Source organism: Falco rusticolus, chromosome 2 (assembly GCF_015220075.1).
Source record: "Falco rusticolus isolate bFalRus1 chromosome 2, bFalRus1.pri, whole genome shotgun sequence".
Taxonomy (NCBI): Eukaryota; Metazoa; Chordata; class Aves; order Falconiformes; family Falconidae; genus Falco; species Falco rusticolus.
The window spans coordinates 80252082-80278499 of record NC_051188.1 but is presented as its reverse complement, the minus strand read 5'-3'; the positions used below and the strand labels follow the sequence as shown (position 1 = coordinate 80278499).

The 26418-nt window shown below is 40.5% G+C and overlaps 1 protein-coding gene across 1 annotated transcript; it reads right to left on the bottom strand.

The window, feature by feature from the left end:
- On the bottom strand, positions 1-26418 carry RRP1B (ribosomal RNA processing 1B). Its single transcript, XM_037376698.1, has 16 exons — positions 26152-26418; positions 21782-21864; positions 20791-20848; positions 20004-20089; positions 18945-19006; positions 16614-16743; positions 15075-15139; positions 14371-14531; positions 13628-13722; positions 12497-12594; positions 11971-11990; positions 11437-11562; positions 9889-10628; positions 6895-7041; positions 6087-6153; positions 1-4965 (listed from the first exon to the last, which is right to left on the bottom strand). The coding sequence occupies exons 1-16, from the start codon at positions 26396-26398 to the stop codon at positions 4775-4777; spliced, it is 2376 nt and encodes a 791-aa protein (XP_037232595.1). The 5' UTR covers positions 26399-26418; the 3' UTR covers positions 1-4774.

The window sequence follows — 26418 nt, the reverse complement described above, 5'->3', positions numbered from 1 at the left end:
TCCACAAAAAAGAATGGTTTATTGGACTAGACTAAATGATGTAATGCTTAGACGCTGTATTTGTATTAACAAAGCTGTTGCAGATGTACATGAAATGAGACATGGATTTTTTTTTTCTGCCTGTAATTAAGTCTAAGCACAGGAAATAAATGACAAAAAGGGCATCTGATGCTTTCCAAGTCACATAGCTTTGATGGACTATAAAAGATCTTGCGTACTTCATAATTTAAATATAATTTCAACTTGCCTTGCTGAATTTATTTTGTGCTTTTGAGTTCTCTTGAAGCTATAAAGAATTATAAACTATTAGCACTTGAGAAGTACAAAATTGACCAGATTCACAACAAAAATGCAGAGACAATCATTACAAAATACAGTCCTTTAAAATGTATGCCACATTACGTTACTTTGACTCAGAACGTGACTGGCAGCTATAGGGTTGGAATAACACTATGAAAAAACCTACGAAGCAACACCAAATCAGATTCTCTTCTCCTATCGATACATCTCTCCTTAGAGTACCATTGTGTCTGTTCAGTCGGTTCAGTGGATATCCCAGATGTTACATTTCTTTCTCCCTCCCCTACGCCCCCACCCACCTTTTTTTTTTTTCTTAAATGTTTATTGGAATTGTCATTATCCAAATATTTTGGCTCATGTATTCAATTTAACCCAACACTACTGATTAAACTGCACTGACAGTGCTTGCATTTTGTTTGTAAAGTCATCCTGAATGAAATTCCAGACACCACTGAAGACAATACACATTACATATGTGTATTTACAAAACATTCCACCAGTTTCATGGCACAGATGATTATGCATGCGCAAGAGAATCACCTTGAGGAGGGGAATTAGAGGAAAATTGAGTCTTAACAGAAGTGTAGTATTACGGAAAGCTTTTTAGGGTAAAATACAGCTATTGCCTTCAGGATGGTTGGCACGCACGGAATCTACGTCACCACAGTTCCCTAAGCAACACATCCTGCCAGTTCAGCACATACTGATAGGAGTGATGGAGGATGGAACGGAGTGGAGACCTTGCGGCCAGGCTCTGTCATGCTCCCTGCAGGAATGGGAACTTGATGGCACCACACAGCCGATAAGCTGCATGCCAGTTGTCACGCAAAGGATCCATGAGATGTCCATGGCTGAGCCAATCATTGTGGTGAAATTACTTTCCTCAGATGAAATAATCTCATTGTAATACCAACGCACACCTCCCTCCCAAAGTTACCTGCCTCCAAGGTACTACTACACCTCACTGGGCACACAATACCAGTTAGCAACAACAATGTATATGACTAGAGTTGCTCAAGCTCCACCTAAATGTGATGGAAATGGACTAGTCCTGGACTGAAATAAGTCCAGGGCAGGAGGAATTGTTGTCTGAACTCCTGGATTACCCAACTCTGATACAGTGTTCACAAAGCTAGGTCAATCCGACTCCCTCTAAAGTTGTTAATGAATGAAGGGACTTGTAATCAAGGGAGTCAGCCTTGGGGAGCATGAGAACAGATAGTGAAAAGAACACCATTATCTCAGTTACACAGAAAGAAGCCTTCAAGTGGGGAAAGTTCTGGCTACAAGAGGAAACAGGATGATAAGATGCTGCAATCCACTGGCATCGACAGAAAATTAGTTGAAAATAGGACAAAGATAATAGTGGTAGTGGGAGATCATGACCTTCAACTCAAACAACCCCCCTGAAAAAGGGCAAAACCCCAGTTGAGGAGCATGCGTAGTTAACAGAGAACTTCAGTAGTGCTAAGGATCTGTACTACTTTGCATTAGAAGAGAAACTTGTAACCAATCCTGTGTATGATGAATGAATATGCAATGTACTATGAAGTACAAAAAATGGACAGATGAGGGGAGACGGGATGGGAAGATTCCACCCTAACTTCTGGGATCAGTCAATGGCCTGAACACGTCTTCTTCCCCTATAGGGATGCCTTTTGGGTAAGAACTTTGACTTATGCATGCTAAATAACTAACTCATTCTACCTGTCATTAGTAATTAAGGTTTTGGTTGTATATAGTTTGGTAGTGTATAATTTCAAACTTGTTTTTGCAGACAGTCCCTGTCACCTACAATCACGAATCTTAACTTGTCACGATTTTATAATAAAGAGTGTTAATTCCGTAAACTGTTAGTGTGGGCACTAACCGCTGCTGGCAGCGGGTAACACGTTTAAACAAAGTGGGCAGACCCACTGAGGGGTCCCCCTGATGCTATTGGTGCGTCTCCCTGAACAAGGCAGTTGAATTGCCCTCCGATCCAGTGGGACTGTTCAGTGAAGGGTCCCTATAATGGGACGCTGACAGACTGGTCGGGCACAAGGGTCTCAGCTTTCCTGGGCTGCCAACAGACAGATCAAACACTGGGGTTGAGAAGATTCCCCCGCTCTCCTCCCCCTTTTCACATGACAGCATGAATCCCAACAAGCAACCACATCACTACAATCTTAGATAACAACTTGACTGCCATTTCTGCCTTCTCCATTAGCACTGTGGGCAACAAAATATTTGGACAAGCAACAGGTTCAATGGATCCCCCAACCAATAGAAAAAGATCCAGACAACAATTTAAACACACTTCCATAATAAGTTATATGTATTAAAACCAAACCCAAACCCCAATGTGTCCTGATTCTGGATTTTTCTGTGCACACCAGATCTACCTACTGATTGTTTTAATCTACATCCTTGGAGGAATGTGGCATCTTCACCGTAATGCATTAACAACCATGCACATACAAATGCTTTTATGCATATTCCACAAGAGACTTCTCACCCACAGTACAAGATAAACAGTACAACATATCAAACACTTTGTTAAATCCTACTTACCATCACCTTGTCAAAAAAATGCATTATGCTAATATACAATGAGTTTTTTTAAAATATAAAAGAACAATAATTGCTCAAACAGCAAGTATTATTAATTTTATCAGATGTATTCTCCAGAGTTCTTTACTGATCAGTCAAACCAATACAAACTGAAACAAAACCAAATGAAATTCAGTCCTTCACTTTAAATGAGAAAAGACAAGAGCAAAATGACTTTCTGGCAGTACCACAAACTGTGAACTGTCACAAACTTAGTGCAAGAATGGGCACAGATTAGAACTGAGCAACTGAGACCAACCAGCAATCTGCAAGTACACAAGTATTTTGAAGAAATTCTAGATGAGCTACAAAGAAGCAGTTTCAATCCAGTTGCTTACAAGGAGTAATCTGGCAGAGGACAGCCAGCATCAAAAACTGGTAAAAAACAGTATTGAGGTATGCAAATATATCATATCACAAAATTTAATTTTGTTGGCTGAAGTAGCTAAATGTTTACCAGTTATCACAAGACAAGATAGTGAAGCGGGCCTACCCTCTCTCTTATAGGATTACCGAAGTAACTGGTGGGAAGCTTCATGAACAGCTTTGCTCTGGCACCAGGTTTTACTTTGAAGCTGAGCTCTAACATAGAGATCTGCTGCAAAGCCTTTGCCTCATTTGTAAAAGCAAAACTTCCAAAGAAAGATTTCAAATCTTCCAACAGTATAAAACAAGTTTTTATTTTCACTTGCTCTCCCCTTCCTCACAGTTCCCCCTCAGAATACTTTAATGGTCTCTCACAGAAATACACTTCATTCTTTAGAAAAACCAAAACATGCAGAGTAGCCATAAAATATCCAAAAAACTTAACGCAAGGAAATGCTGCAGAAAGAATTATTCTGGTTCTACATCAAAGCCAAAATCAAGCTGCCTGGGCTGTAAAGTTTTACCCTGTACTGAGAGGCACCAAAGCTTTTAGAGAGATGTGTGTCCTAACCAAAGATGCACTACACCGATCTAGCTCACTTAAGTACAATCAGAGGTTCATTCACTGAATGAATCTGAGTTCTGGTAACATGTGGTGACACCAACTGCTAAAGTAGAAAACGAAAGTCTTCTCAGAGCTTCAGGAAAGACAGCAGTGGGGTGGGGGGAAGACCTGGAAATATCAAAGATTTCTCTTGCAAGAGCATTACTTCAGGTACAGTAAAGAGAAGCCCACTTACAATATGACAAGTGTGAACCAGCTTTGGCACTTGCGTTACTGAAAATAACGTGGTGACTATTCCCAACTCAGCAGGCAACCAGCTGTGAAGGTTTATGTGCAACAGTGACCACTTGAGCAGCTAGGCGTCTCTTACCCCAGGGAAAGCTTGCTTCCTATCTGTAAAGCTACCCAAGCCCAGCTGTTACTAAACAGAGACACGAGGTAACCATTACTTCCAGAAGAAGAATTAACAGAATGCCAAGGTCACACATGAAAACCGATGGGGTAAACTTAAAAAATTTATGAGCAATGAGTAGGTTTAAAGTCTACATTGTTTTTTTCCATTTTAAGCCCCGCAATTAAAACCAGTTTAATATCATGAAGTCCAAGTTTTCTTTAACCTCAAAAAAAAAAAAAAAATCACCGGAACAATCAAACGCTGAACATTCCTTAATTAAATGAACAAGTCTCTTGGGAATAACATGGGCAGAGACCATACTTTTTATAGACCAAACCTGAGCAGAGATTGAATTTTGTTTCTTTTCTGTAAATAGACAAAACAAGTATTTCAAGATACAGATGAAGTGGTGTCAAAATAGCGATGACCTAGGTCAGTCAGAATTTTGTATATACAATTTGTATTAACTTAAAAAAATAAAGAAGTTCCAAAATACCTCCAGAGAACATTCTAGGTTAGCAAAATGTCCTGTACAAAAGTAGGCCACATCTGTTGGTTTAAAAGAAGTTCATAGCAGTTGGTCTCTTCTTAGCTGATAGAGTATAAGGTTTCTTCGTTTGAGGCTCTCCTGCTGGGGTGCCACTGGGTGACTTCAGCACCCCATGACGGGGTTTCTGTTCAGGATTGAAAGCCACACGGGAGGGTCCTTCTGGGCTCACTAATATACTTTTGTCATTCTTTTTAAACTCTGTTGAAAAACAAGCAAACAAGTTAAAAGCAACACAACTCCTGGAACAACTGGGCCTGACAATCGGTTGCTGAACTGCCCAACCCTGGAAGTCTGCCTCAGATCCTCAAGTCCTTCACTAAGGATCAGAAACCTAAGACTATGGAAAAAAAGGAGATGGTGGTGAAGCACATCTCTTAGCAGAGTCTTTGAGACCGGGGTCTGCTCAGTCCACAGAGAGGCTGTGAACCATTCTCCATGGTTTCACAGACCACCAGAGACTCTGGGCCTACTCCTCTGAAATAAGTGGTCCAGCTGTCCCGAAGAACACCACACTTCAGTTTAAAAGATGACAGTGGGTAAGAAGTGTCTCTGCTCTGACTGTTAAACAGCACTGCTCTAGAGTCTCTTGGTTATCCCTTCTGCCAACAGGTAGACTTTTTCTTTTCTCTTTGTGCAGTTGTGTTACATTAACATAAAGACATGTGTCTAAACACACTGTTCTGAATTTGAATTTAGCCTATAGCACAACTCAGAGAGTTAAAAAAAATTAGCCAAATGAATACATGGAATAAACTTCCATGCTATGGAGGAAGAAGTTTATTTAACAGGGAAAACCACTGCTGCTTATACGGGGTATCCAAAAGGGAAGTAACATTTATCTACTCATTACCATTAATAAACCACAGGTAGCCAAGATAAAACTGAAACTTTGCTATTATACACCCTGAGCTCATCAGCATATCAGCACCTTTGTCCTGGGAAACAGAAGTGAGCAATGAAGACTGTGAAGTGCACTTTTCCCTAAGAGGTGTCCTGCAGAACAGGCAGCTCAGGAAGGTGAGTCTTGCTCTGCTGCACTGTTTTCTACCCATAAGGCTCCTTCTGCAAGTCAGTGAAACAGCACCCTGGAATCAGTGCAAGTCTAGCTGTCGGGCCAAATGTCCTGAACCTTACCACCTCCTCTGGACAGGAACTTGAGGATGGTTTATAAAGTATATGCAAACACTGAGATAAAAAAAAGGATCACAATCATCCTGTTCTAGAGAGGCAAAGTGTATAGGTGTGGATGAGTGCATACAGCTTCCCCCTTCCTTGACTACAAGAGAAATTGTGGAGACACACAGATGTATTAGACTCACCAGCAGTCATGTTTTTATTCAAGCCAAACGTGACTTTTTTGGAGCTTGATGACTGTAGCTGGTTCAGCTATAAAACAAAATAAAGACATGAAGTAAAATAAGATTTCTGAGGCAATGCTATGCGATCTTTTACCTTACCTGCATCCCATCAAAACCAATGCAAAGCACCTTCCTTCATTTGATTTAGAACACTCCCAGTCCTCTAGCACTGACCCCTGCTAAGACAGCAGTTTTTCTAGCCAAAAGCAAATGTATTTCATTTGTAGAGAAATCACATGCTCTCCTTAATGTCATTACATAATTCAACAACACACAAGAAGATATTTGTATATTAAATACACTGGCCCCACTGCAGTCAGGCCTCAAAGTGCAAAGACGGCTTGTTATATGTGTATTGTGAAAAAGAGGGCAGTCTTTAGAAGCCCTGTACTGTTGCCACCCTCCACAAATGGGAAGAAATGGATGCTCCAGGTCCTTAGCAAGACTGAAAGTCAGCTTATGCTTTTGCTTTCTTGCAAAATAAGCAGGTTCAGAATGGTGTCCTTTCAACAAGAGGGCATTTTTGAAAGCGGGGTGGGGACGAGGGAAGAAGAGATTTTAAGATGCATACAACTCATTTTCTGAAACTCTGGAGCCATGTGTGACTGCCTACAAGGAAACGCAACAGCATTTCCAGTTTTATCTGTCCACATGAGAAGACTAATGCAGGGTGGAAAAGACAGCATGAGTGGGTCATGCTCTTTGCTGGGGCAGGCAGCTTGGGAAGAGACCTGTGCCCAGACTCAGGGAGAAGGTGAGACCCCATTACCTGATTGGATGCCCTGGTGGAGGAGATGGCGCTTCTGGCTTTCCTGAAGAATACCGGCTTTGGTAGAGTTAGTTTTTCAAATTTTACAAAATCATTTCCTGGTTTTGCTTTCTTTTTCTTTAATGATGATAGAGCAGCACTGCTTTCCTATAAAGGAAGGAAAGAAAAAATTGCTCTCAGTGCAGAAGTACTATACTTAACTATACCTAGTAGAGTGATCAGTGCTCAGAGCTTATCATAGGTGGCTTCTGTAAATATCGTCACAGCTGAGAGAGTGCTAGTTGATACTCATAAAATCTAAGTGTCACGGTTACCTCTCAGGAGTTAATTTTGCAGTTAGTATGACTGAAAACAGCAGTTGAAGGCAAGCTCTGTGCAGAAATAGGAAGGTCATTGCAAAGCAAAGAAGGAACACTTGCCTGTCTCGTCAGACTGCAAACAAATGTGTCTTCTTCATGTGCATAAGGCTGCCTTACAACCGACCCAGCTCTCCTGCACACAATTGATGATTTTTTTGTTCCTTGCCCTTAAGCAAAAACTCTTCTGTGGTACCTCTGGACACATTAAGATACGCAACTAATGAACAAACCCAGCTTTACGCTAGATGGAGGAAAAAAAAGTGGAGTATGAAACCTGTCTACACTCTCAGAAAGCCAGCTATTGCACATTGCCACTAGTTTGCTACCTCACATTCACACTGAGGATTGCCATTTAAAGCAATCCTTTCCTCCAGCATAAGGCAATTCTTAGGACCTGTGCTGGCAGTGCCACTAATGAAATGCAAAACACCAGAGCTTTCCAACCTGTTGTCTAGGGGCCCCAGATATCTGTGGGCTACTGTCAGGGGAAGATCAGCTATGCTTCACGTCAACATACAGATGTGAAATTTGGCGAGCAGTCTGCAGCCGCGCTGTGGAAAATATCCAGGGGATATGGCTTCTTTCAATTTGAAAATCACTTCTGCTTTAAATAAAGCGAAAAAGCGTAAGTCGTTTCTTTCTGAATTCTGGAGACAACTGAGAAATAATGCTGAACTTGTTTGGGTTTTCCCCTTCTCCCCCTTGACATTTGAAGCCAATTCTTTGGAGGTGTGTGTTGCCTTTAAAATCAAGAATCCAAGCACGCCCCTCACGATTTCTGGGCACAGGACCAGTATTACATAACTAAACCCAGGAAATAAAACATATTATTTCTCAAGCAATGAAAACAAAATCAGCAAAGCCTAATTTCCTCCACATTAGTACATTTTAGCTTTACCTTGCCCTCTTTTTTTCTTATACCAACATTATCATTCTCCTCCTGACTCAACTCCCAAATTTCTCTCCTTGCCTCTGTCCCCCTGCTGCCACTCAACACACACATACACACACAGCTACCTGGATCAGGCAAGGACCAGCAAATGCTGTAGTTTCTTCAGAATTATATATGGCAAGAGTGGCCCACTAGCCCATGCACTGACTGGCCAGCCAGCCAACAGGCAAGTGCTGAGGCCATGTTGCTGTCTTTCCTTCAGTGGCTACACTAATTTGTGCCAAAAACTAATTTCCATGAAACCTGCAGGAACTTCATCTCAAACCTATCACAGATCTTTGAACCTTATAATATTTTCTTAGAAGCCAAGCTTTTATAGAGAAAGAAAGATGAGGTATGCAACATGTCGGATTTAGGTAAGAGGAGAAAAAGCCAACAGTTCCCACTTTGGAAGCCCTGCAGTGAGAAAAATGCAGCTTGCATACTGGGGAGAGAGAAATGTTTTGGTTCTTCCCTCTCAGTACTTTATCATCAAAAATTTTAAAATATCAAAGTTATTTTAATACTATTTAATCAATGTTTCAAAATGCATTTTTTTCTCCATTGAAGGACTGAGTAGTTATATCAAGTTCATATACTAGGCTGCACTACTTAAGTTTAAAACTGTATGATAAGTCAAACAGAGGCGAGTTGATAGGTAACATGCACTTTTTAGTCAGAGGAACACGGAGTTGTTTTGTACTCTGAATATCATTTATGCTTTCTGAATTTTCTTTCCACCAAAGTGAGACTGTCAGCAAGACTTCCAAGAATATAATGGAACCCCTTAATGTGTTAGGATGAATACACACACAAGAAATGAGCAGTTAAAAGCATTTCAGTGGCAGGAGAGGGAAGAACCCTTGCACTCTCTTCTCTTAGCCACGCCACCAAAAATACACAGTGCAAAATGCTTCTCAACTCCCAAACTGCTGAGCAAAATCAACCCTATTCTATTTGTTGCCAAGAAGAAAATGGATATGGGAGGTAAAGGGTAGAAAAGTTAGCTTGTTCCCAAACTGCAAGACACACATTTTTGAAGACAACTACAACTAGACTTTCCTAGTAAAAACCCTACGGTATTGACTTTGTATGAAACTGGACCATTCATAAATGTGATTATACAGCCATTGATGACATTGAAGGTCACAGTGTCATATTTTCTGTTCGCTTTTTCCCCATACAGCACTAACAATTTGTTTAAGATGGAGAAATGAGCTAGCAAAAGAAGCCACTATTGGAATTGCTGAGGGCACAAGCAGCTTATACTGATCTAAATGTGTGCTGCTGCTGCTGAAAAAGGGAAGTTCCATCTTCCCAGTCTCATCCTTTTGCCAAAATATGCCATCTGTGAACATGCTGTAAGCTCAGCCAGAGACCCAATGCAAAATAATAATTAACCCAGTGACACCCCCGCCCCCCCAAAAAAAAAAAGACAACCCCGTACCCCAACAATCCAAGTTTCAGCTAGATGAGTTCTTTTAGCTAAGTAGCTGGCACAGGCTTTAGTGTTGTTGCGCACGAGGGCGTAAGACCATGGCGGTGGATGTGGATTTCTGGGGAACTGAGTTTTTTTGGTGACAATGCATGATGACATTAGCACACAGCCTGCTCATCAAGCCCCAGACTCAAAGCTAAAGCCAGATTTGAAAAGGAGCCTGGCAGCTCATCAAGAAGGCAGAGAAAAGAATGAGATATACATACCTCCTTCCTGCTTTTCTTGCATGCGGTGTCCAGAACTCCATTGACTTCAACAGAGTTTAGCACCTCTTTTACTTTTCTCTTCTTTTTCAAGTTTGCTGCTTTCTGGCTGGAGGCTTTTATCTCTTCCAAACCAACCAGCTTTGTCTTTGTCTTCAATTTGACCTTTCTGGAGGGCACAGATTCAGAGTCTGCATCTGCTGGCAGGGTCCCCAGCAAGCCCTCCTTGTTGGATTTCACGTCAGTTTGCTGCAAAAGGGTATTCCCATTCACCAAGACAGCCCCTACCTTCTGTTTCTTCTTCACAACCTTAAGAGTTAACGGTGTGACAGATGGGCTGACATCCTGTGCCTCGCTGGCATTAGCTGGTCCATTCTGACATGCTGGTTTTACAAGAACATTTTGCACTTTTGGATTCACTTTCTTCACTTGACTCTTTTTACTCTGTTCTGCATCATTCAGACTGCTCTGTGCAGAGATACTGTGATTTTCTCTGGTGTCAGCTGCTACATTTGTGGTCTCATTTGCCTCATTTACTAGCGATTTCTTTTTCTTCCTTTCCTTGTTGTTTTCTGGCACCTTTTCCTGGCCAAAAACATTAGATCCAGATGTTTCAGTTATTCCCTCCTCACGATTTCCATTAGCTGCTCCAGAATCAGCACTTGGGCTGTCCCTCTTCTTCCTTTTTCTCCTCTTCTGGGAACCTGATGCCTCTTTCACACTTGACATCTCTTGTTCATCCTCTAAATCCATTCCAAAAAGAATACCATATAATACAGACGTGAAACACAAAGGTACTTACAACTGAATTCTGATGGGTTTTTTTTGGTGGTTTTTTTTTCTTTCTTTCTTTTTCTTGTCTTTTAAAATAGGCATACCATTTTCCTGCCACCAGTCAGCACAACAACTTTACTATTATAGCTGGTCAGGACGCTGCAGTCCTCTGACACCTGGCCTAACTAATATTTTGCTGATCTTGCCTTGTCACAGCTAATATCTAAGCCATTCGCTGTGGTAACCCTATTTAGTATAACAATATTCCTATAAAAAATTATTACCCACCCATTAAGCCAAACAGAAGGGCAACTCAGGGGTTCAGTAGTTCAGTGACATATTTTGGGGTATGACTGGGCTTTTGCCAATAAGCCATGATGCTACAGATACTTGCACCTGGTTCTCAGTAACTCTCTTCACCTTCCAGAAATACCCCCAAACTCCTATATTCTAACAGTCATCCTATTTTAAGAAGGCTGACATGTTTCTGTTTTCCTACAGTAAATGGAACTGCTCAATGGAGCAATGTATACAACTGCTTCCAGTTCTGCTTTTGACTGAAATTTTTGAGGTGATGCTTGCCTCACAACTGGTGACAAAATTCCCACCACTTTCAAAGAGACCTTAATCTCACATTTAACCTTCATCACAACATGATACAAATCAGCATATCCTGAACAACAGGTTTGCCTTCTTCAGAACTGCTTATCTGATACTTTGACAAAATACTCAAGCGACTGCAGACTGTCTCTCTTCCAGAAGTTGATCTTGCTTTACCTTCCACTTTTTCCAAATTGTTTTTCTCCCATGGCTTGACAGCTTTTTTCTTTCGCCTTCCCCTGCTGAATTCATCATCATCTTCATCTGTAGAAACATCTTCAGGAAAATCTTGGGGGAAGATTCCTGTTGAGGAGGAAGTATAAGGGATCTGAAAACTCCCAGCTCTATTTCTATGTACAGTTATGCTGTTCATATACAACATAACTCCCACAGAAAGAAAATCAACCCCTTGCTCCCCACTCAACCTGAAAGAAAATCATAGGAATGATTCCTACTTGTTTAAGTAAAAATAATCTCCTTTCATTTAAGGACAAAGTACAGGGTTGCTCAAATTGTGAAGGGGATTTGGCCATCTCACCAAAAACACGTAATGTATCTTAATGAGATTTAAAAAAATCAACCCAAAACAGTATTCTTGAATAACATATTAACAAAAAAAAAAAAAAAAAAAAGCAATATACATTGTACAGGGACAATATATATCCTTCAATGGAAAGAAACTACTGCCTCTGTATGCTGCTCAGTCCTTACCTTCTGCTAAGTCCTGGAACCTGGAGGTGGGGCAGGAGAGAAGGAAAAACAAAACAGTATTACTGGTTTAGTACCAATAATTACACTAGCAGCACAGCGTCACTTGTCACTGTACTTACGGATTTGTCAAAATAGGAACAACATACTTTGCATAGGAAGTTACAAAGAAATTCCAGAAGAAATTTGCCTCAGAAATCCAAAACCTCAAAACCAAATCACTGAAAGTATTGAGAAAACACCAATGTAATGCTTCTCCCACATCTGTAACCTGCGTATCGCACAATCTAATGTCACATCCTGCAGTACAAATCCACCGAGTGCGGACACACCTCAGCTAGCTGCAGTTTTCTGTACCTATGATGAACAGTAACACAGGCTTCAGGCACCTTATGTGTGTTATCTGGGGCTGTGAGACAAGCCTGCTCTCGTGACATTGTCACCAGGACAAGCGAGGGTAGAGAAAAAGCAAAGCATAAGATGTTTAGGACAAAGTGGCACATGCAAGGTGTATTTCAACAGAACTCACTTTTTGACCAGCTTGTACAGACGCTTTCGGTTAAGGGAAGGTGTATTTTTCTTGCTCGCCAATTCAAAGAGTTTGTCAGCAACAGCCTTATAATCAAACTGTTGGAGGAAAGCATTATACAGCTTTTCTTAGTTAGCTTATTAATGCAGGAGAACCCAATGTGACTCGTGTTACCAATACTTCAAGTAGCATACACATCCTTTAAACAGCCACCTCCTTTGAACACAAAGTGTTTTCTCTCTGTTGAAATTTACACCCCCTTCACATGTATACTGACTTACAGCCAGTTGCTTCATTAACAGAACAGTTGAACTCAGTATCACTTTCTCAAACATTCCTAACCTTAATACTTACTCAAGAGAGAAGCCAACCAACTTCAAAACTCCTACAAATATTTAAGTAAATATCAGATTTAAAGCATGTCGTATCCTAATTCTTGCTAAAAATCCACAGATGCATGAAGTGTATCTACCATGCATGTGCATGCATGATGGGTGAAACTGTCAAAAACACTTCACTGCACTGGAAGTGGGTCTACAAAAAACCCAGATTGCAATGTTACCCTCTCTCCCACGTATCCCATCGGCCACTACTTTTGGTCTTACTGTCAATGAAACCTAAGCTGATTGCTTCACCACCCACAGTGATGTGTGGCTTTTACCATACACTTTTGAACTCTTGAAACAGGAAGGGAGGAGCACAGAAAGAAGGTATGGGAGAGAGGAATGAAGAATTCAGAATTGAAACATGAATTTATTTTCTCATAAACTGTTCACAGAGTACACGTTACATCAGGGGTCCTCAAACTACAGCCCGCGGGCCGGATACAAGCCCCCAGGGTCCTCAATATGGCCCCTGGTATTTACAGAACCCCCCAGCGCCGGGGGTTAGGGGGGGAAACCAAGCAGCCGCAGGTGACCTCCTGCCACTTCATCCGCGCGCCGGCCCCCTGTTTAAAAAGTTTGAGGACCCCTGCATTACTAAATACCACCTTACATTAAAGCAGAAGGAGATTAAAATTTTGTAACATGCTTATCTGATTAATACCCTTTACTTCTGTACTTCCTGAAAGGGATGGGAAAAAAGAAAACAAAGGGTGAGTATCAATAATAAAGCAAACAAGCCACAAACCTGAAGAACAGGCCCGATACCATCATCAGTATTTTCAGAAACATCCTCTGTTTTTTCAGAGCTCTGCACTGATTTTCTCGACAAACACCTTTCTGCTATTGTAAAAAAAATACTGAATATTAATGTTTAGTTTGTTTGACATAGCTTGAGATGGTTGCTTCATTAACAGAACAGTTGAACCCTGTAGCACTTTCTCAAACTGTGACAGCACATGGTACTCTGATCACTCTGACAGAAGATCAGATGTATTTTTCTTCATGCAATCTTGTGAGCCTGGACTGATTGAACTACTTTACATCACCATTATGCAATACACAACTGTGGCATTATCTGAGTGCCTTTTAAAAAAAATTGCCTCTATACCAGAGTACACCTGGATTGAAAATCTTCCTGCTCAGATTTATTTTACTTTTTTTTTAATTTAAAATGCCCACAGAATGCCAAAACCTCATCTTGTTCAAAAATGTTATGGACAACCAAGCCAAAAGCCAGACTGGGTTATCATCTAGCACTGTTGCAGAAAACTGTATTGCCTGATTTTACAGAGACCAGTGATTTTTGTGACATGCTCTTATGGAGTCACTTTGTTTAAGCACATCTGAAGGGAAGACAGGAAAGCACAATTATCCTTACAACTCCTTGAACATGTGTTTGACTGGTTCAGAGCAGAAATGTATTTTTAAGAAACAGATTTTTTAAATCCCACAAAGTGTTACCAAAGCAGTTTAAAACTTTCTCCTCACCTTTGGTTTTAAGCACCTCTTCATTTTCCTGTTTGTCTTCTTCAGACACATCCTCATCTTTGTTGCTACCCAATTCTCTCATTAGATCCTCAATGGCGTAGGGGGACTGATCCACAATGATCTCAAAGATACCAGTGGCTATGGCGTGCAGCACACATCGACTGTGTTACAAGACAGCAGGGATGAGAGTCAAAAGGCAGAAGCATACACACCTTCCCCTCTCACATTAAAAAAAAAAAAGAAAATTTGAGGGGCACAGGGAACATGGGTAAGAAAGTGGACAAGCATCTAGCTCTCCAGATGAGGAAAGTGAACCTGTTACTTCCTAAACAGAAGCCCTTTAATCAAGTGTCCTACCAGTGTTTTCCTCTTAAATTTCACTGTGTTTATATGCTGCTCTATATTACGCTGCAGCAACAAAGGATCTAATTAGCTTAGCTGTTCTATACACGTTTAAAAAAAATTAATAACCAGACAAAACCAACAGAGCCTGATATAGTTCTCACAAATCCATAAACACTATCTACAGCTCTGATGAATACAAGTTTTCTTCAAATGACTGTGCACATCATTAGTAAAATATCCTTTCTCTACATTCTGAAGTTATACTACGACTCTTCTTCAAGCCATTTATTACCATGTGGAGTGGTATATGCAGAATTTCTTAATTCTTAAAAAAATATTTATCCTTTCATTAAACTTACTCCTTTGATTTGGCAGCAATTTTGCAGAAAGGTTCAATGAACTTGAGATTCTGGTCTGCTGTGAGCTGTATGATTAGAAAGAAAAAAAATGAGTACAGTAAATATTGTATGTGTACACTCAAATTCCTTGAATATTTGGTGTAGGGGGATCTTCTTCAAGAAATTAAGTCAGAGTTTTTCAGCATACTATCTAATTCCAACTGACAGGAGTATCCAGTGACTTTTTGTTATGACTACTACCACTAACTTCCAGGTATTTCCTGGAAGCATTATAAAAATGTTGACTGCTTTGCAGACTTTCATCTACCGAGTACAGAAAGATAAAAAAGCTTCTAATTTTAGATATGGAAACATGAGGCAGAGAAAACAAGTAACTTTCGCAAAGATGGTCTGTAGCAGACGTGAGTAAGACCTGGGTTTAACTGGACTGCTTGGACCAAAACACTGTCAGCTACTTTAGTAGTACTAAAGATAAAAATCCTTCCCTAAATTAAATTTATGAGCATCAGCTGTGATTACACATAGTCTAGAGAACTAATTCCCCATGCTTCCTGTGAATGGCTTAGTCACAGTTTTCTGCCTGTGGAGCTGCAGAAATTATTTGGGCTCCAAGTGCAGTCACTTGTGCAAGCACCTTCTCTCTCACACTTCACAATCCAGAACCACAAAAACCGCAGGCAGGATTGCTTTCAATACTGACTGCAAAGAATACAAATGGAAAATTGCTGACAGCTTTGTCCATTGCAAGACGTATCCAGATGTCAGAAACAAGAGGAGGTGAATGAGCAGAAGTCTGGAAGGAGGTGTGGGGCAGCGGGCACCTCACCCTAGTAGAGTAACAGAAGAAATACTCTGAAGTATTTCTGAAGAAGTTCAGTGGTGACAGCTGCAGGAACATGCATTCAGTTGCTGGAAAACTCTGCATCACTGTAACCAATACAGCGACCACTGTAACAATCAACCAAAACTAAGGACAACTGAAATAGCAACATACAGCTGAGAAAGACAGATTCACCAGCAAAATAAACAACTGGATGTAGAAGGTAAATTTGCTCAATGGACAGCCAACAAGGTTTGAAGCCAGCAATTAGCAAATATTAGATAACTTTGAAAGCTCACTTTCTTCCTCTATTTAGGTGTCATACTATCAGCCAAGAGCAGGTTTTACATCAGTTTTTGCAAAAGCAAAGACTGGCAAACATGTTCACACAAGGGAAAATATGTTAATTCCCTTCTGTTGAAACAAACAAATGAGAATAGTCTTAACTTTTCTATTTCTATTTCCAACCTCAGTTTGGAGCAGTATAGCAGTACTCAGGAACTTGAGAGAAACTACTATATTCTCACTGTCTATAACAAGCCATGAGTAAAAGTACCAGCACAAATTGTAATAAGTCACTTTCTTCATGGTTATTCAACGTTCCTACATTACACTTAAAACTGTTAAAACATAAATAATCTAAAAATTCTGTTTCTTCTAAAATGCTGCATGCTACAGTTAACATTAATCAGGAGGAAAATGACAAAGTATTTTCTAACCTCCTCTGCACCAACTTTAGCCAATTCATCCAGATAGATATCAATGAAATGTAACTTTATCCCAGTGGGAGCATTGCTGCTTGCGTCCATAACTTCCTTCATTAGTAGCTGCAGGAATAGTTCAATTAGACTGGCGGGGGAAAAAAAGAAAAGAGAGAAATAAAAGAGAACAATATATTCACATCCAATTGCTCATGTTCTATTTGCTTTGAAATCAAACTCTAGCCATTCACAGTTTTATCTGTTCTTTAAGATGGCTATCCAACACTCACAAGAAATAAATCCAGTGGTCAATTTTCACATTTTAAAGCAAACTTTTTAAAAATATCCATCCATAATCAGAAGTCCTTACAGTCTAGATGATTTTGTGGCATCATACAATCCACTCAATGCAGTTTGCTGCAGTGAAAATCACTGTTTTAAAATTCACACCTTAATTTGGACTCAAGTTTATTATGCTATATGATTAATGGATAGGAGGAGGGATTCTGGCATTTGAGCAGGGCATTCTGAAGACACAGCTGTCGCATTCATCTATCCTTGATGGACAACACCTCATACCCTTCCATTTTATGAGACAAATTGCATTTTGGTGCATAGCCAAGGTTTAAATTTAATACCGATCCTTCTCAAACTCATTTCAACTGTGCAGATTTTGCCTTCATTAAACTATGTTATCCACTGTCCCTTAAAGCAAAACGGTAACATTGAAGAACAGATCAATGCCTAAGGTAGGCATAAAAAAATTACCATCCCAATAGCTCAAGCCAAAAGTGACTGAGCTGTGTACATGTAGGACTGTGGCTCTGTTCAATTACTGACTTCTGGAGTACTAACAAATACTGCTGGAGTGACATGGCTCAAAGAGACATGCTGTCATTGCTGCATCTGAGCGGCACTTGGGACTTCTTTTCCTTTTTTTTTCTGCCTATCCTCATCATCTTTCAGGAAAGTGAAGCTATGTATAGTCCATGTGTTCTCCCCTGACGTTCTGTGGGGCCTCCTGCAATTTTGCTTATAACAAACATTTCCAGTTCCAAAGAGAATTTAAAGCATTCCAAACCCACAAAGATTATTTCAGTTTCACTTTAATACTCTTCTCTTCTAAAAGCATTTTAAAAGAAAAGATAAACGGAAAACATGCTAGGCAGCTTCTAGGCTACACCTAGGAGGGAATTGCAGCTCTTGAGCACCCTTGCTCTGCAAAGAAAGGAATCATGATTGTCTCCCCCCATGCTGCTTCCTCTGGTGGTGAAAAGCCTCCAGGCCATCCTTCCAGTGAAGCTGGAAAAAAGGAGACCAAAGCCATAACAAACCGCATCAGGCATCAGTTTGGGTGACCATGTCTCTGCCATGGGAATGTGTGTGGGGAAGAAGGGGTTCAGATTTATCAAACCTCCTCACACACTTTCTGTTCTGGTCAATAAACATTTTCATCTCTTCAACCTGTGGGCATTCACCCAATGCAAAATTAAGGTAGAAGAAATGGGGTGTACTTTAGCTTTGCATTCCTTCCTATTTCCACAAAAATATGCCTATATGCATTCCACATTTCAGAAGGCAAGAGGGAGAAAGGATAACCTAACTAGGTTATCAAGTGCTTTTAATTAAAAGACTTAAAGTTCTTCATCAGTTTAAACACAAAGCAAGCTTAGAAGCGCCACAAGAGCTCTAGACAGAGCAAGATGACTGCATTTACTTCCCATTTAATAGAATATAGAAGAAATACAAACAAAACCACTGATGTGTACAACAAACAGAAAGCTAGTTTACAATTAAGGAGTTCCATCTTATCAAAAGACTGTGATTAAATACAGTAAAATAAAATAAAAATAAAAATCAAAAGTCACAGCCAATCAGAAAAACAACATAACCCCCAAAAATTTAATTTTCTGGGATGCAGGCTCTCTGTCTAATCCCTCCACACTCCATTGATAGCTCTCCTGACTAAATCAGTCAGATCTAGCAAACTCCGTGAAAAATCTGGATCCCTCAGATTTCATGACTGCTTGGAATACCACATGAAAAACTCCTATGTTCAGGTTTTGCATAAGCATACATGAATTACTTTCTCAAATCTTTTTCTGTGAAACACAATAAATGGCTTAAGTGAGTTACTGATTGCAGTGTGCTTTTAACTTAATGAAGCATAACACAACTTTTTTCTAAGCTACACATCATAAGTGATCTTCAGAACAAGTAAGACTGAGTGTTAAGACTTCATGACAGCACCACCTATGGAGAGGAAGGATCTACAAACTGAAAACATATTAGATAAAAGTAAATTGGGCAACTTCTTCATGATGCAACTACATTCAGAAATCTGTTTACCTTTCATCCCATTCGTTTCTTTTCAGCGCTTCAAAGGATTGCCTCAAAATCCTACGCATTAGCTGCGAAATACAAAATTTGTTATACATGTTCTTCATGAAACAGATAAAGGAGTTACTATGACTGAAATATGAATAGACTTCTTAATAAACTTCTTTGTAGCACAATAAAGTGGAAAGCTTCCTCATATGAATGTTTTGACAGACCTATCATTTCAAGCAACAGAAGGATGCTGTGAAGCTCAAAAGACAATGAACTATTTTCATATCTTAAGTCCAGAAAATTCCACAACCATCTCTACTATACAGCTTTCTCTTGCTCTATCACCCTGAGCTCTTCATGAAGTGCTGCCAAATCTAAAAAAACCCCACAGCTCAAATGGAGACAACAATACAGGGCAGATGATAACAGTAACAACTTATTTACTTAAAACTTGCACTAAGAGACAGACATATGTAAAACAGCTACATTAAACTGGCTCAAAACACTCCATTTACTGAAATAACTGTTTCTGCTAGGATTTAGAAACAAAACCCAGCAGTGTATGTGCCTGCAATTAACTTATTTCAAAGAAGACTAATGTGAATTTCCTCTTTACAAAGGCAGGTCTTTTCAGATTCTTTTCTCATTGATTTTACTATTTGTTTTAATATAGTGTTTTCTACAGAAAGAATTCTGGTAGCTGAATGTACTTTAGCAATGGAAAGTTGGGGTTCTAGTGACAACTACTTTATACAGAATCACAGAAGTCTTTAAACAGTCTGGTCTAAGTAACTGATATTGATGCAGTGTCTTCTGAGACAGTATTTGTATTCCATACAGAAACCAATGAGAAACATTACTAAGTTCTAAAGGAAGGCAAACAAGAAAGCACTTGCAGCATGACATAAACCGTAACGGCTTTTAGATTTGCAGTGGTGAGTGAAAGCCTTTAAAACAAGTGTCTCTTGCGATGCATCAAGATGACAGTCACTTCTCTTCTCTTACAACATACATAAATGCATGTGCAGACAAAGCTGCTTCCCAGCAAGAAAAGATCTGCAGAGGAGTTTGTATTACCATATAGTACTTATCAAGACGCAGACTGTCTATCCCAATCCACTCACGGTTCATAGTTTGCCAAAATGTCTGAATGAACAGGTGTCCTGTAAGAGAGTAAGAAAAAATATCTGCATGTCTGGCACAACAGTTTATTTTGCTAACCTAAAAGAATCTCAAGAAATCACTTCAACGTGAGAAAGGGATGCATTTCCCTAGAGATCAGCCTAGCAACAGGGATAGAGCTATGGGAAGACATGCTTGAGACGGGTACAAGGACAAGTCAAACTTCAGGACAACACAAGAAAAGGCACACTGTTAAAGGTAAGTGTAATTACAGGGACAGCTTTGTATCTATTTTGTGTTACATATGCACAAGTTAAGAGAAAAATACCCATTCTGCACTCATTTCTATCCATGCAAGTTTTGGCATTGACTGAGCACTCTTATTTCATGTGCATTTTGAATACTAGGTGCTTAACAGCTCACGAAAGAGGGTTGATTTTGAGTGGGAAATACACAGAACAAGTCAGTCTATGCAGAATAGCAAAGTAAGGGGACAAGTTTGCTTTGCTACCCCATCCTGCAAAGTCTCACCTTTATCATGCTGGATATACAACTCTTCCCTTGCAACAACCAGAACAAACTGCACCTCATGCTTCCCTTAATGCAATCACACACACCAGCTAGACACAAAGCAAAGAACGAAAGCAGCACCCGTATCTGGCTGTCTCTGTACAATAGTGGTCTCAAAATCACCAAAGATGAAAGTATCTTACAAAACATTAGACAATGAAATAGTACTTACGAGCCTCTGTATTTTGAATCACATGGATAAGCTGTGACATATTGTCTGCAAGTTCCTCCTAAAAGTTAATAGTATAGCACATTTCAGAGCTTGGTCTCCTCACTGAACATTCCATCAGAAAACAGCAAGAAGTATGAATATCATTAAACATCTTTCAAAATGAAAAATACTCTTTTAACAGCTGCTTTAGTACTGCAGTTATCCTTCCACATGGATTAGGTCAGTTGTAAGAGAAGATTCAACGGTATCAACCTCTGTTTGTTTCACCAGATCCCTGCACAAATCATCTTTCTGACAGCAGACAAAATTAAAGTAGGGGGAAAAATATACCATGTATTTGAATTAACAAATGATGTAAAAATTTAGGGGTACTGTTTTCATATACCTTAATTGTAGGTGGAGCTCTCTGTACTCTGTGTGAGATAAACCTTGTTCATGCAAACAGACAAGTCATTTGAAAACTGATTAAGTGAGGTTACTAAGATCTGGTAATCCAAAACTGGTGTCTTTTGAGAGTAGGGAGACAAACTGGTAGTAGTTGACAAAAGTCAGTAGTAGAGACAAATCTGGTAGTAGAGGAAGTGCTACCAAACTAACAAAAGAAAAGGATGTGTGAAACTTTCAAACTAGGCTAACTAAAGACTGCAAGTACGTTGTAGTTGCAGTTAAGGGGAACTTGCTGTTACTGCTTTAGTTCTACCAGATTAATGAACTTCATAATGGTATATATTTCAGTTCTGGTTTTGGAAGGTAAATGGCTACACCTGCTGTTCAGAGGGTGACTCCAAACGTGCCATTTAGGCTTCTGTTCATGTGGTGAGTACCACTGAGTTACAGTCACCCCACCTGCACTTGCTGTATATGGGCAGCAGCAGAAGAAAAAAAAAGGTGAGCAACTCATCAGGTAATTTTCACTATTCTAAATTAGTACGTCCCTATAGTGTATTTTAGAAGAGAACCTCTCAAGCAAATATAAACCCAGTTACAATACCTGTAGCAAAGGTTTATCCTGCATCCACATACAATAGAACAAGCCCTTCCATATTTTTAGCAGTTCTTCCTGGCTGAAGCCACCTAGAACAGAGAAGAAGTCTGAATGAAAATGAAAAAGACCCGTATTTCCACCAAAATATTTTCACGCAGTTCCCTCTGTTCCCTGCTTTCTTCTTTGTTTTTGTTATATTCCCTTGGGTAAAGATTGGTTCCTACTGTAAGCACACTAACTGGAAGGCAACTTGGTGTAGTTCAGTGATTCCATCACTGTAAGCTTCTACCTTGTAGCAAAGTAACAAAGATTTCAAAGAAATCACAGGTGGGATAAGATGAATACTAAGATAATTCTGATAAAACCCTCGGGCATATTTTTAGCACCAAGTTTGAAAGACATTTTTAATGAGGGCATCATATCTAATTTTGCAAGAGAGATGATGTGCAAATCCTCAGAGATAACTGAAATGGCTTTTGGGTTTGTTTAATTTTTTTTTGTCTTTTTTTTTTTTAAATAAAAGTCTCACTTTATCAATAGTTTTGTTCCTTATTAGAGACTTGTTTTGACAGAATAAACTTCTAGCAGTCAACACACTTATTTCTATATTTAAATATATAATCAAAGAGCCTGAGAAACTATAATGAAAATACTTTTATTCCAGTTAGCCTTAAGATACTGTATTGCCTGAATTTTAACAGCAAAGAATATTTTTGCTATTGACCATAAAAATTCACATTATAATCAAAATCATATACTACAGAAGGAAAGTACTACATGGAAAATAAAATTTTACTGTCAATAATAGTTGCTCAAGAACATTTTAAAAACTGGATTATTCATGACATCAAATACATTTCTGGGAAGTAAAAATGTAACAGTATACTGTTACAAGGTAGCTACAATAACCTACTACAGCTATTTTCAAACTATGGCCTATTAAGTACTCTCAAGTAATTTCAAGAAAAACCACGTCAAAAAGGTAATCAACTTCAGTAAGCTCAAATTTCGTCCAAAAAGATCACTGTCACTTTTGAAAAATGTTCAGGGGTCTGCCAATCAAAAAAGCCTGACAGCCAGTACTAGATGTAAATTGATTATCTCCTCCTTGGACCAAGTAATTTGAAAGCAATTATCACTACTGCATCATTCTCCACTCAGACGAAAAATTGTAAACATGTTAGTTAAATCACCTACAGCCATGCTTGGTTAAAAAGAAAGGGAGTATTGCTGAGTGAAGGAAATACGCAAAATGCTATGTAGGAAGAAATGTATCTAGTAATATTAAGCATTAGTTATAAATTTAACTTAGATTTGGTAATAATGTTAAGATTAAATATGAAACAAATCACTGATTTAATAATCATTGAAATATTAAAATTAATAACATTTCTGAACAGAATTATATGCTATTATATATAGATTATATGTAGCAGTAAGGAGCAGGATTAACCTCACACACAGCATTAACTCTACAGAGGCATCAGACTTGAAGCTTATGTCCAGGGGATGTCAGCTGCAACCTATAAAGATGGCTCAGGAGTTCTTCCCTGTCTAGGGAATACAGACTTCCATGGGGTTGCTTTTCATACACGGAGGGCTTTTTAAAGTGTCCTAGGCAGTCCTGACCCTGATCAAAAGGTTTTAGAGTAAATTTCTTATCCTAGTCACTCAAAAAGTTGTTTCAAGATTGTGTTTTCCATTTTTCAACTTCATGTGCCCTGCTGTCACCATCCACAGCTGGCAAATAATAATCATTCAAGCAAGGTTAATTTAAAACCTGAATCTATTGCATTAGCAACTACAGTGTGCAAAACTGAAGGCCGCCTTTACCTTCAAGCTACCTTGACAAATATTTTGGGTTTAGGGTCTGAATTGTAACTCTCTCCCTATGCACAGCAGGGTTGCTTGGATTAATACTGTTAGAACCACTCACTGAAGGCACACTACTTTAATGCAAGCCTTTTAAGCTTTTTTTATTTGGGAGTTAGCTGTTTTGACATTGCTATCATTAAAAATGTTGGTATTTTTCCTATTCTAAATAATTTCCAAGGACCAGATTCCACATTTCCGTGGAAATTACATAAATCCCTTACAGATCCAGGCCCAAGTTAAGTGCAGCTCTGTCAGATAAGAAACCACACAGCAATCTTTTATCTTCTACTAAAAGTTACTTTTATTTAATATTCTTTCACCAATTAATTTCCCAATGTCTCTATAAAGATATCCTATTATCAGCCCAATACAGCATGCTCTTCTCTTTCAAGGTAGCTAACAAAAAACCTGCACACAAAAAACAAAACAAAAAAAACAACCAAAAGACCACTTCCAAGGAATAATGTGCTCATTCAAGCTCATCTGCACGCGTGACAACTTCAGTAGTTCTATGCCTTATGTAGCGTTTAACTTCTTGTTGAAAATTAAGAGCTCTAGCTCTTTGAAGAAGTTTCCCCAGCACGATCCATAATTCAGCCTTAGCACAGATCATACGGAGCAGTTCCGTCTACCTATGAAAGTTGTGACTGAGGTGAACGTCAGGTAAACTCCACCACACCTTTCCAAAGTTAGCATGTTCTCAGCTGCTCAAATTAGGGTATCTAGCTGGGTTGTCTAATGTGTAAACCTCATCTCCCTCAGAATGCTGGATGGATATAAGACTGCTAATTAATAAATAACTCCTGAATAAAATGCTTTCTCTCCAAGTCAAAAAAATTTAACCTCTGTTTTAATATTACCACCTTGAATAGTACATAGCAGTAAGTAAATCTAGGTGGTCTGGAAATTAAGTCACCCTTGTTTCTGACTCATTTGCATTTCATGGTGGGCTGACTGACACGCAGAAGGTTCACATCCCAAGTGACAATTGCCCAGGGCAGGGGGGGTGGGATTCCTAATATCTTATCTTATGGCATTAGCTTAACCTCCAACCTTCTCTCTCAGTTAGGGCACTCCTCTCTATCTGGATACTTCCATAAACTTAAAGGAATATGCACTTTGCAGCAAGCTGCACAAAGCACTACTGAACACAAGAGAAACCATGTGCAGCTTAGGAAGCCTCCAGAGTTCAAAATAGTTGGAGGTTCAGATGGTACTTGGGAGGAATACAGTGTACACTTGCTTGCTCTTACTAATCCCCAGGCAACCCTTACACCTACGGTAACTGTCAGAAATGGGACGGTGGGCTATTTGGCTCTCTAGCCTGACCGTGTAAGGCTGTTCTTACATGCTCTTCCCCCGTCAAATGCATTAATGGGTCAAATACTATGCAGAAAGGAAAGAGAGTAAAATGAAGAAACAACATCTATTCCCCAGAGTCTTTTCAAGGAATTATCTCTGGGTCAACCAGTATTCCAGTTTCAGTTTAGCTCCTGGGGTGCCAGGTCTAGGCTGGCTTCCTCAAAGCCGAATGAGTGTGTATGCATAAACCTCCGTACCAGTTTCCCAAATGCTATGGGAAGGTTTACTAGGTTAGACACAGTGTTCGGCAAATGCTCATGACCAGTCTCCTTCCCTTGATTCTAAGGTGGCAGTACACAGCTCCCAAGTAGGACAACAAATGTTGTTGGAAAAATGCTTTTGATACTATGAATGTGGAGGTAACAGGTAACCCAGATAATCTGAATGAGTAACAGAATCGACTGCAATTATACAAGTGCTGAAGCACTCCTGAGCTTTCCTCCGATGCTCCTGAGTATCAGTCATGGAAACAGGCAGCCACCACTTCACTAGGCAGCACAGCAGAAAATAAAACTATATGCTCCGTATACTGGGCTGAGCTCAGTCGGGATCTGTCGGGATTTCTGTCCTCTTCCTAGGAATAAGAGCCTGCGAGCTACACTGCTTCCATCCCGGCCACGCTACTGCTGCCAGCCAGGCCCCTGCACCCCCCGGACCAGGCAGATCCTCCCCGAGCCCTCCAGCCCCCGGCGGCGGTGCGGTGCCCCGGCCTGCCCGCGGGGAAACCCATGGGCAAGGATCGGACCCGAACGGGCCTCTGCTCCCTCACGGCGTGCTCGGCCCTCGCGGTATCACCGAGGCAAATACTTCCTCTGATGAAATATGTGCGTAAAAGTAAAAAACTAAAAACAATCCAAAAAAAGCAAAACAAAAAGAAAGAATAAGAAAAAAATACCCAAAAGGAAATAAAATAGATAAATAAAAAAAAAAAACCCAGAAGACCCACAGGTGGCGGCCCCGGCCGGGGAAGGGGGCGGCCCCGGCTCCCCGCCACACGTGCTTCCCACCGCCGCCAGCTGCCGGCCCCCCGCTCCACCCGCGCCGCACCGCTGGGCCCCGGCCGGCCCCCCGCCCCCACCGGCCCCCCGCCCCCACCGGCCCCCCGCCCCCGTCCCGGGCCACGCCGCCCCGCGCCCTACCGGCCGTGCGCTGGGTGCGGACGCTGATGTACCCCCGCAGCTTCTTCAGGGCGCGGTCCCGGATGCGCTTCTCGTTGGCGGCCAGCCGCTGCGCGAACTGGATCTCAGGCGGCTGCACGGCGGCAGGAGCCATGGCCTGTCCCCGTCCCCGTCCCGGCCGGGCCCGTCCCGGCCGCGCCGCGCTGCGGAGAGCTGGGCGCCGCCTGATGGCGTCACCGGCACCCCTGTCGCCCGCCTTTGCCGTCATCACGGGGCGGGCGCCGTGGC